Raw genomic sequence first — 14662 nt, 5'->3', positions numbered from 1 at the left:
GAATTTCTATCGATGGCACTAACCTGGAGAAGAAAAAAGAACACTTGCGACTAATAAATAAAATATATTGCCCTTGATGGTTTAGCTGGCAGGTCTTTCAGTCCTAAAACATTTCCCTTTTTTTTTTTCTTTTTTTTTTTTTTTTTATTCTATGCTTACCACGGCAGACCTGAACCATAAAGTCTTCTGTGTTCCTGAGTCTCGGGTTCTTATTACCATGAATCACCACCAGCTCGCTTGATTTTTAAGTATTGATGAAGAGCAATATTGTTTTTAGAATTTCTATCAGATACACATTAATTTCTCTGTTAGTAGGACTAATCAAGATTAATTAAAAAATAAAGCCTAAAATTTCGGTGATTTGTATCTTTTTAAAGGGACACTCAATTTTAAGTATTTAACTAAGACGGATGATCCCAAACAAATTTTCCCCGAACCTACCCTCTATTTCAGGACTTTAGCGCCGAAGTAGAGGTTAGTTTCGGAATCACTTGTGTCTTCAGAGAACTTCTAGAGGTGGTCTAGCGTTTACAAACTTGTATTGATAAAAGGGTCAAAGAATCTCCTTGCATGAAACGCAAGTCGTTGGAAGATTTATTTCCATCCATACAAGCTCCCGTTGCTATGCGCCACGCCCACCATGCGAACGGTGAGCAAATAAACCGATAAACCGTTCGAGATGTTTTTCTTTACATTCAAAGTTTTAGCACTCGTATTTCCAGCGCAATTTGGTAAAACGTGAGCGGAAGAAGGCCTCGGTCGAGTGCTACAGCGAATCCGACAAATCGTGACTTTCGACGCAAGCAGCAAGAAAAGATATGTCGAAACAGCTGGTCCCGTGGAATCCATCCAGGTGGCGCAGCCATACAATCGACGTTGACGTCACTGTGGCGTCATTTCTCTGGGTTCCCGGATGAAGACGTCACGCAGCTGTTCTGTGGAATAACAAGGTTTTTTCCTCGGGACATATCTAGATGCTAAACAATTTTCCCCTTTAAAAAGTAACTTAATTAGGAATTTTAATATGTCTACACCAGCTAGGCGAAGACTCATGCGGGACTTTAAAAGGTAAGTCGCCCTAATTTCGACGCCAAGTCTTGCTCCTCGGTCAAGCGCCCTCCTCTTTCGCCACTCACTTTTCTAACACTTCGAGTCCGACTTTGAGGCGTAAAACGGCGGACTCGACGCACCCTCAACGATGCCCAGAAACTCACCGTCTAACCTCACAGGTGCCCCCAAAAGCGTAGCGATTCGGGTCAGCCTCAATCGGTGCTAGGACGCCTCGTAAGACTACCGTGTCCCCCCCGTCTTTGCTTGTTTTGACTTTTCCGTCCCTTGTCGCTGGGCTCAGACCCTAGCGAGGTGTTTGCGACGGTGTTTCGAAAGCGTTTATCGGAGACGTGAACGGGCCGGGCCGAAAGGGCCAGGGCGACGGTGAATCAGCTGTTCGTATTGCGTCAGCAGTCCCCCCCCCCCCTTTGGCCTGGCGTGTAGGCCTAGGAGAGCCCCCCCACCACCAGTGCTTGCTTGACCTTGGAAGCGTCGAACCGATTCGAGAAATAACAACGCATCGGCCGTGCGCGTTCGCACGGCTGGACGGCAATCTTAACGTGGGGGGGCCTGCCGACGACGACGGATTCCCCGAAACTGCGTAGTCGGGTGATTTGGCAAGCGTTCAGCGAAATACGCGTCCGGCCAACGGCACTGTTGCGCGAAACTCCTAAATTAGAAGCTGGGCCCTTGGCCGCCGTGGCTGCGCGAGCGTCTGGTCGTGACGCCCTCAAAACTTCTTCCCCGTACCCCTAGTTCCTCGATCGATCCCGCTCAAAGCGCCTCCGAGAAGTCCCGACGTCGGCTTCGGTCGCGCAAAAGCTAGTCGTCCACTCTGACTCATCGGCGTGTGACTGCGGTTCTGAGGCGGCCTCGCGAACGCCGTGGCCTGCTCTGGCCGTCGGTAGAAGTCGGCTTTTACGGAAAGCTTGAAGACTACGCGGTGTCCAAAAAGTTGCGTGAGCTGGTCAACTGTCACCACTGCATAATCAAAAAGGGTTCTCTTTTTCTTGGGGACTAATTGGTGGTGGCACCGTACCTCCAACGGCAGGATCCTGTGTAGATAATCCTGCCTTGGGACGTGCTCTTTGCCCCCCTGGACTGAGACAGTGTCTTCTACAGAAGTCGCAGAGTCGTTTGTCACGAGTACTTGGTTCTCTTCAAAACTTAAAATCCTGTGCTATAATATATTTTTTTTCCTTATTGTGTGTTTTATTGTCTTGAACAGGCTATAAAGGGACACCGGCAGGGTATTTCTGCTCACCTAGGTTTTTATTCATACATGACATATGAGAGCACAACTACCTGGAAGACAATTTGCGGCTCGAAATTTGTTTCCTTTCCGCCCGAAAACCGTTGCCTGGCCGGTTTGAGTTACGCTCACTCTCTTCTCCGTGGTCACGTGCCATTTTCTATGGTTTAGACACAACCACCAAAGATAATCAAAGTTGTGGGTCATCAAGACATACACTCAATACTAGAAATGGAAAAAAAATATGATACCCATTTTGTGTGGCTTCTAAAAAGCTGCAAATTTGTTGATAGAAAAAATGAGACGTTTTCAACTCCCTGTTGAGGAGGAGGGGAGGGTACGAAGGGGACTGTTTGCCCTCCGCCTCATCTATACCCTCTCCTCCCTCCTCATCTCCCGTGCTCCTCGCCCTCTTCCTCCCCCTCCTCCCTCCCGTGCGGTGCATTATGGGAAACATCCCATAATGCAACGCGCGCGTCATTGCAGTGCATTATGGGACGTTTCCCATAATGCACCGTGCAGTTACGCTAACGCTTCTCAAACTGGAAACGAGCGCCTAACAGCTGCGCTCTAAAAAAGTTGCCCAGCCACGTGACTTCCGGTATCTTTCTCCCCTTCTATATCTCTTCTTTTGAGCAGTTGCGTTTTTTTTTTTTACTTTATTGAAAATATATGTGACACTAACAAAATATTGATTGGGTAGTCTTCTGACACCATAGCTGATCGCATGGCAAAAAAGTAGAACACTTTTTTGGGGGGGGTGTCAGTGTCCCTTTAAGGATTTGTAGGGCATCGAACCTCATGGCGATAGTTCTGGAACCCTGTTCCTTCCACGGGTTCCCTCTCGACTTGTCTGTCGAGAGGGGACCCGTGGTTGTGAACCTGGTCGCTCTCCGATCTGACCTCGTGTTGAGCTCGCTCAAAGGCTGCAGTGTGTGCATCGCATGTGGTAGATCAGCTTGTGTAGTTGTCATAGTCTTCCTGGGAATCGCTACTACAGGTCCTGGCACTTGTGCAAGATGTGTTGACACGTGGACCACAGATTTGGCGAGGCCCCTTGCTGAACGGCACTTTAGCATTGAGTTCGCAACAAAATGCCTGGGTGAATCGTATTCCAAGGCACGAAATACCGAGGGAGTAGAAAACTCTGAATGCGGTTTAGTCCCGAACAGCCAAAACCCCATCGCCAACAGTTGATACTGCGGAAGAAAGACAGGCTGGGATCATCACCTGCGTTCCACGGTGAATGGTTTGACCTCTCATCGCTGCATTTCTGCCTAGCGTTGGCTTTACGTCGGTGCTTGGCGCTGATGCGCAATTAATGTTCATTATTGTATGCAGCCCTCTTTCGAATTGCTTAGACGGGCTATAGATTTGTGGTGAGACAAGTATTAAAGTCTGTTTGCTGAAGAGCAGTAAGACAACAACCACACACATCAGTTGTCACTATCGAGATTGGTGTGTGTCGGGAACTGAAAATCGGAGCCTTCCAACTGCAAATATAAAATATAATAATTTGTAGTTGCGTGGTTGAGAGCAGCAGAAGGCGAGGTGACTCTGAAGTGTCAAAAATAGATGGGGGAAAAACCTGATTTATTGAGCGAGTGCTTCGAGAAAGGGAAGCAAGAGAAGTGCTCCGTAAGGCTTCTAGGCAAAAACAAGCATAGGCTTCGAATTGATTTGTGCAATCGGCACATTTTTCGTGACATGGACAAGTCACTGGCTTAGCACCCCATGGTATGTGTGAACGGGCCCTAAAAGAGTCTTTGGGAGCCCATGTTGGGTTCTTGCATCTCTCCTTTTTCTGGTAGCAGTAAATTATATCTCTGTTCAACTCGGGAGGGTCAGAGTGCCAGGACTGCACGGCCAAAGAGGTGACAGCTCACCAGGAGTCGTATGGCAGCCAGTTTCTGGCAACGCACGAGTTCAAGAGGGGTAGTCCCGACGAGATACTAAGATGTGTCTTTCTCCTTGGGACCGTATTCGATGTGAAGATATCTGGTATGTTAATGACAAAATCCAGCTCAATCCTGAGTTAGATTACCAAACGGTGCAGTGCATATTAATTAGGACAAGCGTGCTCGTATGCCTGCCATTGCATGAGTGGTGCATAGTTATATTTTATACGTGCGGGTGAACACCAAACAAAATCAGAGACTACAAAATGAGGCAGTTCGGTTCGCTTTCGATCTGTATGGAATGCCTTTTTCTGAACTCACCCAGGGACTTGTGTTAGAGTCTATCCAAGGCAAATCACTTGTGCTGGCTTGAATTTTAAATGTGTAGCCTCGATGATGACGTCAAGCTAATGACATCATTGGATCCTTGTAGAGTTCACTGTCATCACGTGAATACCATGATGATAGTGTTCACATGATCTCATCAGCGTGATGCATGTCACGTGACATTGTAAAGTTTGAACTTTGTTACGAGAAATTTGTGCCAAGGACACCGAACTAAGAGCTTCCATCAGGAAGCTTTTTGTCAGGTGTTCTGATCTTAGTCGGGTGACACTGTCGTGCCATGTAACGTCACACGACATCACAGAGAATCTATAAATGCTACACATTTAGAGTGGATGAATGGATGGATGCTAATGACTGTACCCTTTATAATGGGCAATAGCTTGCACCACCTAAAGTCGCTGAATACTGGCCAAGTAGCGCCATTGCATTTCCTGCCTGCTAGTCGGACACAAATAAATACCAACATACAGACGACAAAATCTTTCAAGGTGATTGGCTGATCGGCCTCGGTTGCCATAGCGGTCGCCATTTTGGGCCTTTCAAACCTTCAAAGCTTCGAAAGGGTTGTTCCAACCAGTCACACCAATATTGCTAGGGAGCATCACCGTACTGAAATCATTCCTTGGCCATTGTATGCATCTTTGGCACTGTGCACGCAATACATTGATCACTCATGCTTACCTTACAATTATGTGGATCTTCTTGCATATTTCAAGACAGTGAAGTTATTTATCGATTCCTCCAAGCACTGACGTTTCATGTGATGGCAGCACGAAGATGTTCGCCATCACAATCTGCCCACGCTCCTTTTTCGAATTTCTAATCCTGATTGAAGGTCTGATTTGATGCACAGTACCCCATTGCCAAAAGGCAGTCCTGGCACCATCACTCGTTTCCATATACTCTTGATTACCTCATATCTATTATAGTTCCATAGTGCCTTGAGTTTCATAACAGATGAATTTCTTTTCCCTTTTCTAATTATATGGTCCTCGTGTTCCTCTAGACTTTTCCTTCCCTCATTGAATCAGACTCCCAGATATTATTTATTTTCCTACATGGTCTATTACAATGTCTCGTATCCTTAGGGGTTCCCTCCTTTCGTCGTTCAACACCATTACTCCAGACTTGTCACTACTAAAACTCATGCCCCTGGTGTCCCCTTCTTCTCCACATATTCCAGGTAGTTCCTGTATTGTATCCTAATTATTTGCCATGAGTACTATGTCGTCCTCATACATTGGTTCTGGTATTACCTGTATTATGTTTCTCCCTCCTTCCATATAACTCGCATCAGAACCTAAATTGCTCTGCTCTAATTTCTTTTCCATTTCACTTGGGTATATTATAGAGAGCAGGGGTGACGGTGGGCAGCCCTGTCTGAGCCCTCTCTTTATTGCTGCTAATTGTGTAGTTCATGTTTCCCATGTTATAAGTACCTTCTTTTCTGTGTACACCTGTTGAAGAAACTTAATCAAATTTGCATCTAAGTTATATCTAGGATTCTGTGTCTTCGGAGTTTATTTTTCGTCAAACTCTGAGGGCATTTTTCCGTGTTTATTTTTTGCCAATTGGAGTTTATCGGAGTTTGATTCCCAATTTTCCTAAATTCGAAGTTCAATTTTGTAGTGTTTCTTATATAAAAAAAATATCCAAATGTAAATGCGAGTTAGATTTAAAACAAAAAAGCGCACGACTGTATTCATTAATATTTTTTCAGCTGGATTGGGCGTTGGTGCCATCGTGTTGGCGCGATACCAATTTGTCCCACGACAAAAATTGCACGCAAGTGTTCCTTTGATAAACATTGTTACCTTAAAATCAATAAGCTCCTGGAGGTAGTCGCTGGGAAGCTTATATTCATCCTATCCTATTGCATCAATCAACCCACCCAGCAGCCGCTTGAGGTGGAGTGATAAAGGATGTACAAGAGAAGCTTCAACTGCCACCCGCCTTCCCTCCCCCACTTCCCCATTTTATGCAATCTATGGTTCATAGCTTTCACTGTTACAAAAACAGAACCCTACCAAACTGTAGACCAAAACAGCTGCTTTTGTTGTGACCCTAAAGTACAAAGACCTGTTGTCCTGAATAAACCTTTACGAGATCAGCAGTAAGATCCCTTCTGTCAATGGTCCGAGATTTGAAAGATAACTGAGGTGGCATTTTCGTAGGAACATTGACACTGTGCGCTGATCAAACTTAATTGTAAAATAATTTTTTGTTTTGGGGGGGGGGGGGGGGGGGGGCGGGGGGGAGGGGTACATCAATATCCTGAGCTTGTCGGAGAAATCCAAATTAACCAAAATTTTACCAGCGGGTGTTCTTTTTTTTTTTTCTGAAAACACTGAACTCTAGTTATGTCCCTTCAGCTGGTTGCAGGGTTTTTCCCGGTTCACGTTGTCGTTTGGTCCCTTAATGTTCAAATACCCTTACAGTAAGGGGCTTTAACTCTTCATTGACATCTTGAACCTACGAGAGGTTGGTTGTCCAGCCCGCGGCAGTTGTTGGCGCAAAGTTTGGCTCTAGACGTCCCTACGTGCCCCGCAGGTTACAAGAGGACCCGCCAGCGGGAGTGAGTGGTGCGCCGACGGACAACAACATCATGATCTGGAACGCCGTCATATTCGGGTGAGCGTGGTGGCCCTCTCGTGTGCTGGGTGCATTGTTGACCCTCCGTCCAATTTGTGCATTGCCGACAGCCCTTTCCCTTGGCACCTCGCATTAACCCTTTGAGTGCCGGGTTTCTTTGTTGCCGCACACCGAACGCAAATTTCGGTCTCGCTAACACCGCTGCGCCCGTGAAGAATATATATATTTTTTTTTTTTTTTACAATAGAGGCACTTTTTATGGGCAAAAAGTTAATTGATTCTCACATGCCTCCAACCTGTGACACATTTATCGTATTGGACTTCTTGAGGAGCTTACCAAGACAGAGGTCTCCTAAACAGGAGAGCATACATGCCATCAGAAAGTGGCACCTCAAGAAGACATTGCTTTCATTGTTTTTTATATTTGCTGCCACACGTAAAAAAAAAACGGCAGAGCTATTTAATTGAGAACTCTGGTCAGTGTCGGTAATATTCGGAGCATTGGTCTCACAAGTTGGCGTCCTACGTCTTGGTGAGGATTTTAATCACTTCCACGAACGTCCGAGAGAGACGCCTTTCTGTTCCGTAGGTGGCTATAGTTCTCGGTAATCAAAGGCGGGTTAAGAATGCACCGGAAGCTCCGCCCCAGCACGCGCTCGTTGCCCCTTTGTCGCGCTTTGGATGGCATCGGCACTGCCGTTGGGTTGGGCCCGTGGTGAGCAGCTTGCGGTGTCTGTGTGCGCAGCCCCCACGACACGCCCTTTGAGGACGGCACCTTCAAGCTGACGCTGGAGTTCACCGAGGAGTACCCGAACAAGCCGCCCACGGTCCGCTTCGTCTCCAAAATGTTCCATCCCAACGGTGAGTCGCCCGTGAAGGGAGGATCTACGGGCTCGGCAAGATTCCGACGGCAAAGCGTGTAACATATTTATTAATAAATAGGTTGCACGCTTCGCAACGGCGAAGCGTGCAACATATTTATTTGCGAGAAAACCCGCTTTTTCGTCGGGCGTTACCAGGAGGTAAAGATGGGTGCAGAGCGGGTGGTCTTGGGAGAGAGAACAAGAAAGGGAGTGACAGAAGAGCCGAGAAAGAAGGCAGACGATAGGTTATTTCTTTTCATACGACGCACTACGCCTGTGTTTTTCGCTAAGTACGAAATAAAGCTAGACAAACAATAAGTACAGACATTGCAAGTGATGTTTTCCTGCTTCATTGTGTATGTTAGAGCGTCAGCAGTGGGACCGCCCATGTCCGCGCCTGTGGCCCCCTGGTCTGAAGCGGCCCTTTCCCTCTAGGTTGTTATAGTAACTCTATGGATGTTACAAAGACGAAATAAAAGGGAAGCTGAAGCTCTTTTGACACTTCGCAAATTGGGTTATCTCACTTTAATTTAACAGGATTGAGTGCGAAGTGGCGTCCTTCGGAATAAACGTGCAGCAATTGCCGCGGGGTGTGCGTCGAACCTCTCTGCAGTATGTGGTGTATCAAAGCCGTCGTCCTCGGTAGCCTGGAACCAGTCGAGGGGCATTATTTTTAAGGCTTCTGCATCTGAAATCTCGCAGCTTTTTCTAATCAGAAAATTGATTCCCTTTTGAGGGCAACTTGGATCAAAAACGAAACCGAAATAAACAACTGGCATCGCTTTGGCGGCACGAAATATGATCCCAGCCGAAATATTGCGTCAAAACGAAGCCACATACTCCATAAAACCGATTTTAAAGATGCGACTACCGTAGAATACCGCGCATCCACTGATTCCACATTAACCGCCCATTCCCAAATCTCTAAGATCTGAGAAAATACGCACAGTACATTTATATCTAAAATTGATGACCGGGAAAGTGCCCATCCGCCATTTTTTTACAATTATCTCCAAAGTTTGAGTGGGCGCTTGCCCGGTGTTTTTTGGTAGCTGCTCTTTAGTGGGCGGCAGGCAGGTTAGCTTTTAGTCCAGGAACACTGGTGCAGCACCCTGGTGACGTCACGTCGTGGTGGAGCTGCGGTTGATCGGTTGTCCCGCATACCGTGTCGCCAGTGTGACGTCTCGTAGCGGCCGTACGGTTGATGATCAGTGTTGCCATCCCTCTAGCAGACAGTTTCGGCTTTGCCGTAGACGCCCGAAACCAAAAGTTGAGCCGTGATATTTAAAAAACTATACACAATATTAAAAAAAAAAAGAAAATTATACCTCTTAATATACGAACACTGCCTTAGGTAAAAACAGTCGTAATCCAAAATTAAAAAAATATTGATTGGAGTTGCCTTTTCAGGCGTGTGCGTGAAGGTCAAGGGGACAACAAAAGGGTGCAAACTTGGCGTCCCCTTTTGTTTGTTTGAGTCGGCGAGTCCCACTTGATGTGGGGGAGGAAGGGTCTTTTGGTTGCATTGGGTACTCCTCCCGCTTTGGTGAAAAGTGTTAGAAGAGAACCCCTGGTGTTCCAGTGTATGCGGACGGCAGCATCTGCTTGGACATTCTTCAGAACCGGTGGAGCCCCACATACGATGTGTCTGCCATCCTCACATCCATTCAGGTGGGTGGCTCCTATGTCTCAGTGTAAGCCTAGCAGAAGCTACGAGATGGAGCCGGGCATGCGCTCCTACGGTGTGACCATTGTTTGGCTTTGCTCACGCATGAAGCGAAGCAATTTAATGTCTTCTTACTCTCTGCTATCTGAGCTTGAGAAAGCTCTCCCTCTGCTGCACCTTGAGGTGTGCTCTCAAGAAGCACCTGCTTGTAGGCATTTCGCTGGGCAATGCAATCCAGCGGTGGGGGGAAACCGACAAGCGTGGGGGGGGGGAAGTGATTTTCGGCACTATTTGCCTTAGCCTCTCACACTTGCTAAATTGTCTCGATTATAAGTTCATGTTAGATTATTGAAGACACTGTTGATCTATCGGCGTTATAGCTATAGTTATCTTGAAGCGTGGGTTTGACAAATGGGTTGTTTTCATATTACATCAAACCTTGCATTGAAGTTGTACATTGCTTCTGTAGCTAGCTGCGCTAATTGCATGCTGTGTCATTTGAAGGGAAATTATTTTTTTTTTAACCTGTCTTCACAGCTAATCTCGCATGTATGTTTGTGGCTCCTAAGCTAAGGTGGCACAACTCCTTTTGGGTATATGCCACTGTTTACTTGCTATGAAGTTACAATTGCGCATGGTCTTTTTCCCTATTAAAAATGTGACCGAACGTCATGACATGCCCCTTTATCCAAGGAAAAACTACATTGTTATGACGTTTGTAGGATTGGTTTTATGGGAAAGGCCGTGCACATTTGCAATTTTGGTTTTTCCAGGATGCTTAGCGTGCATATATGGAGTTTGTGTTACAAAAGGATTACCTCAAGAACCAGTTTAGATCCCCTTCTCTTTCCGTATGTGATATGTGATGTGACCGTTGGATTCCACACACTGCCAAAATTTGAATTTGGCGTGCAGGAACACGTTGTGCCGTCTACTGTCGAGACTGGTTATAACGAAGTCAACGAAAATCGGAAATCACTTCGCTATATCCTCTATTTCGTTAAAATTGACTTCGGTTAACGAAGTGCAAAAGGGAATGAGAAATCGTGATTGTTTTGTTGTAGCGCTATTTTGTTATAACCGGTCTCGGCAGTAGTTCTTAAAATAAATGCTTGTCCATCTCTCAAAAATCACTTTTCCCTGTGGTATGGAAAGAGTCAAAGTGTTGGTGTGCAAATTTTCGACCAACAAATAACTTGTCAATTAACTTGCAGGGTAAGTTTTTTTAATTGAATTTGCCATAAGAACGACACACTCGGCGACCTTACCACACACCCCCGTTTAGACTTCTCCAAGATCTGACTGTCGGCACAGAGCCTTTCGTAGCAGTTGACTGGAAATCCACGAGATGGTGATGCATCACTGTGAGGTGTAGAGTGCAGGTGTCAATCGCAGCAGACAAAGTGACGAAGCAGCCAGACACCACCCAAAAGGCATTCATTTTTCCCCTCCGCAGGCTCTCATCAAGCCAGTCTTTGGCATGGTGGTGCCCCCCCTGGCAACCAATAGTAAATCAAGCCACAAATGGGAGCAAACAAGTAGCTTCCTCTGCCGCGTTCAGCGTTCAGACACCCACCATGTTGGGTCAGGCTTTGGCTGCCATCTCCGGTCAGTGCGTTACCCTAGGACAGCTTTTCCGCCCATGAATTAGATCCACACACTGCAAAGCAGCGGAACCCAAAGTGGGTCGCCACGCCACATTGACCCCATTTGCGTTGGTAGCATCAAGGAACTCTAGTGCAATGCCCCCGTCGTTCCAACGTCTTCTCTTTGAAGGGGGTTCTAAAGCGGAAATAGCCTCGACATCTTCTACTTGATCGTCCTTCGTCACTCGACATTTTTTTGGCAGCTGCGATCATCTTCCTGGCATCATTTTTTTATGGAACGCCTTTGTGAGTCGTCGAGCAGACGCAGGCTTTTTAGTTTGGGTTGTGGAAACGCAGCAAGCTCTGCAGTTCCAGTTTTTCTTGAAGGAGCCGGGAGCTTGTATTTTTGGGCGCCTGCAGGAGCTCAGAATCGTTACTTCCTCTCTCTAGGTGCTTCATAAGTCGCTTTTGCCACACAACCACCAAATAGAGGGTTGGACGACGTGATGATTCCAGGGCATCACTCGCTGCCTCGAAGGGTCCAAGAAAGTTTACGAGACACTGCAAAGTACCTTTTCCTACGTCGTCGACGCGGCTTGTTTTGCGCTATCCAATGCCATCTTGTAGGTGACGTTGGGTGGGGTGACGCTCGACGTGGGTGGGTTTTCGAGCACCGAGCTATGAAACCTTACACCTGGAGTGAGATCAATTAAATTTGGGTAGGCAGCCTGCGAGCGCAAGCTTTGACGTCGGTGCTTTCGAGAGAAAGAAAGAGAGTGGCAGAAGAGCGCAGAGAGATAGCAGACGATAGGCTAGGTGTGTACGTTTCTCCGCGACGACACGAAGTCGTTTGAGCCTTTGTCGGCCTTATTGTTTTTATATATAGTGCGCAACACCGATGTTGTTTTTATTGAGTAAGTACAAAATAAAGCTAGAAAAACAACCTTCCAAGTACAAAATAAAGCTAGAAAAACAACCTTCCAAGTGATGGGTTCCTGCTTCTTCGTGTACATTAAAGCGTCGCCAGTGATCCGGGCCCGTCGGGACTACCCGTGGGACCACCGACCTCCGCTTCTATGCTCCGCCATTCCAAAGTGCCTGCAATGCAAGTGACCTTTTCCTCTAGATCGTTGCTATAACTCTACGGTATTGCCGCGGCGCAGTCCCTGCTGGACGAGCCGAACCCGAACAGCCCGGCCAACAGCCTGGCGGCGCAGCTGTACCAGGAGAACCGGCGGGAGTACGAGAAGCGGGTGGCGGCCATCGTCGAGCAGAGCTGGCTCAACTTCAACGACGACGACGACAAGGACGCCAAGAAGGACGCCTCCTAGCCTCCTGGCCCCGCCCCCCACCCCCACTCCCCCCCCTCCCCCCACCCAAGAGAGAGAAGGACTGGACGACCAGAGTGTCCTGGCTTGCACGGATTAAAAGACCGGGGACCGTTCCCCCTCCCCCTTTCTGCCCCGCCCTCCCCCGGCTTTTCGTTGGCGTCGGTTAGGGACGTCGCTAGCAAGAGAGGCGCGTGCACCTACCAAAGCGAGAGGCCCAAGAGCAAGGCGCCGGCATAGTGTTCGCGCCACGATTCCTTTCCACGTTCCACCTCGGTCCCTCCGGCGAGGCTCGCCGGCACGGCAAGGTGGCGATGCGCGACCTGGCCGTACCGACGGGGCTGCCGGTCGGAGCGCTTCCGCGACCTCGGGGGATGCCCGGAAGGGTCACGCGTTCGTACCCACGTCGTCCGCGGCGTCATCGGACGTGTCGGGGACCGGGCCTTCAAGCGCCAAAGTGGTCGTCGCCGTCTCGCGCCGCACCGGTTATCGCGAGCCCCATTTGGAGTGCCCGGTATGGTCCCATTTCCTAACCCCCCTGCCCCCGTAAATGTTTGCCACAAAGTCGTTCCCTCCTCACGTTTGGGAAGGGCGTTTGTCCGCACACGGCACGAATCGGGATCTAAAAGCTAGGCCGCGGCGGAGTCGACCGTGTGCGACGGGAAAACGAGAGCGAGGAAACCGGTCGCTTTGTTCATAGCTTTCCTCCCCCGCTTGGTTCCCGAGTCTCGAGTTTGGTTGGGCAGTTGAGACATCCGCTATTTTCGGTCGAGAGCCCTCGGCTCGTGTGTATACTACCGTCATTGTTTATATCCAGAATTTGTCGACTTCTACGCTGGCACAATAAAAAATGCAGCCCGAGAATGAGCGAAAATGTAGCTGCGTGGTGGTGCGTGTTCTTGATGAGTGGCGTCGTCTCCCGAAGCTCCCGGTGGCGTGCCCCTCGGCAGTGCGGAGTCGTCCTGGTTTGTGGCGTTTTTTTTTTGCTTAGAGCCTAACTGCAGCCAGGAGATGGAAGAGATGCAAGGATGTTCGCAGATGCGGAACCTGCGGCAAGGCTTTGCTCGGTCCGTGGAGCTGGGTAGAGCACGCGCGTGGTCGCTTGGAGACGCTCAGTTGTGGTCCCGGTAGGGTAGGCAGGCTCGAGGTAAGATAGGGTGCGCTACAACGCCCACATCGAAAGAGCCGTCTGATGAAATTGCGAGCAGAAAGTGGCCTGCCCTCCGAGAGTTTGTAAAGTAGCAGAGCTTGCTGTACCACATATACCGTTCACTGTCCATTCTTTTTTTTTATTTACATTTGGAAGTGCATGCTTAAGTATTGCTTAACACCGGAGTTGTAACGTGGCACGAGTGTCGTGAGTGTTTAGAGGGCTTGGAGACTGCAACGGTTTGCAGGACGGTCAAGTGCGATGTTCCCTTCCCCGTGTACATTTTCCAACATTGTAAACTTGGCCCCTCCCCCACAGCAGCATTTGCACGCATGTTGCGGGAATTTTTATTTATGCTGTCTATTAAACCGCTTCCACAAACCCACTTGCCTGCATTCTGCGAGTGTGATTTATGCGACCAAAATTTGAGATTTGGCTTTCGACTGGAACTAGGCTGGCTGCTCGGATATCGTGCGGCTCCGGGGTGCAAAACCATGACATTGCACTCTCTGCCTGCGATGTATGTCTCGCCTATTTGGAGGTTATGTGTGCACCAATGCTTCACAACGCTTTTTCTATTGCTGGTAAATGCTTATAGGGAGTATTCACTGGCCACCATAGGTGTCTGCGGGACTTCCCAGCAGCTGCTGACAGCGAGCTTCCCCAGTCCTTCCACGACACATTCCACACCTTCAAGATTCGTTCTGAGCATGCGCTCCAAGCATCGCCCTCAAATACAATGTCCAGTTAATACCCCTTATAGCATAGTCCACAATGGAAGAAGACTGAGGTGACTGAACGAGGCAGCACAAGATTGTTTTGGGTTTGTGCACCTCCCGGCAGGGGCACCGTCTGTTCAGTAGCTTTTGCATAGGTGCAGTCGCACACCACATGGCCTTGTAAATGTCTGTGCGAAGGATGGGTTTAAC

General features: G+C 48.2%; 1 protein-coding gene across 1 annotated transcript; it reads left to right on the top strand.

The window, feature by feature from the left end:
- The first annotated feature begins 848 nt into the window (after positions 1–848).
- Positions 849–13461, top strand: LOC8034218 (ubiquitin-conjugating enzyme E2 A). The gene is made up of 5 exons (XM_002408294.5): positions 849–1068; positions 7099–7179; positions 7886–8001; positions 9586–9674; positions 12419–13461. The coding sequence occupies exons 1-5, from the start codon at positions 1025–1027 to the stop codon at positions 12584–12586; spliced, it is 498 nt and encodes a 165-aa protein (XP_002408338.1). The 5' UTR covers positions 849–1024; the 3' UTR covers positions 12587–13461.
- The last annotated feature ends 1201 nt before the right edge of the window (positions 13462–14662 follow it).

The sequence above is a fragment of the Ixodes scapularis genome, unplaced genomic scaffold (genome assembly GCF_016920785.2).
Source record: "Ixodes scapularis isolate PalLabHiFi unplaced genomic scaffold, ASM1692078v2 PGA_scaffold13__105_contigs__length_92229423, whole genome shotgun sequence".
NCBI lineage: Eukaryota > Metazoa > Arthropoda > Arachnida > Ixodida > Ixodidae > Ixodes > Ixodes scapularis.
Note: the sequence above shows the minus strand (reverse complement) of the source record. Positions and strands in the feature narration are given on the sequence as shown.

Coding starts and splice junctions, on each gene's coding strand:
- LOC8034218 (XM_002408294.5), top strand. CDS start 1,025: ATGTCTACACCAGCTAGGCGAAGACTCATGCGGGACTTTAAAAG. Junction 7,180..7,885: donor TGGAACGCCGTCATATTCGG/GTGAGCGTGGTG, acceptor CTGTGTGCGCAG/CCCCCACGACACGCCCTTTG. Junction 8,002..9,585: donor CAAAATGTTCCATCCCAACG/GTGAGTCGCCCG, acceptor CTGGTGTTCCAG/TGTATGCGGACGGCAGCATC.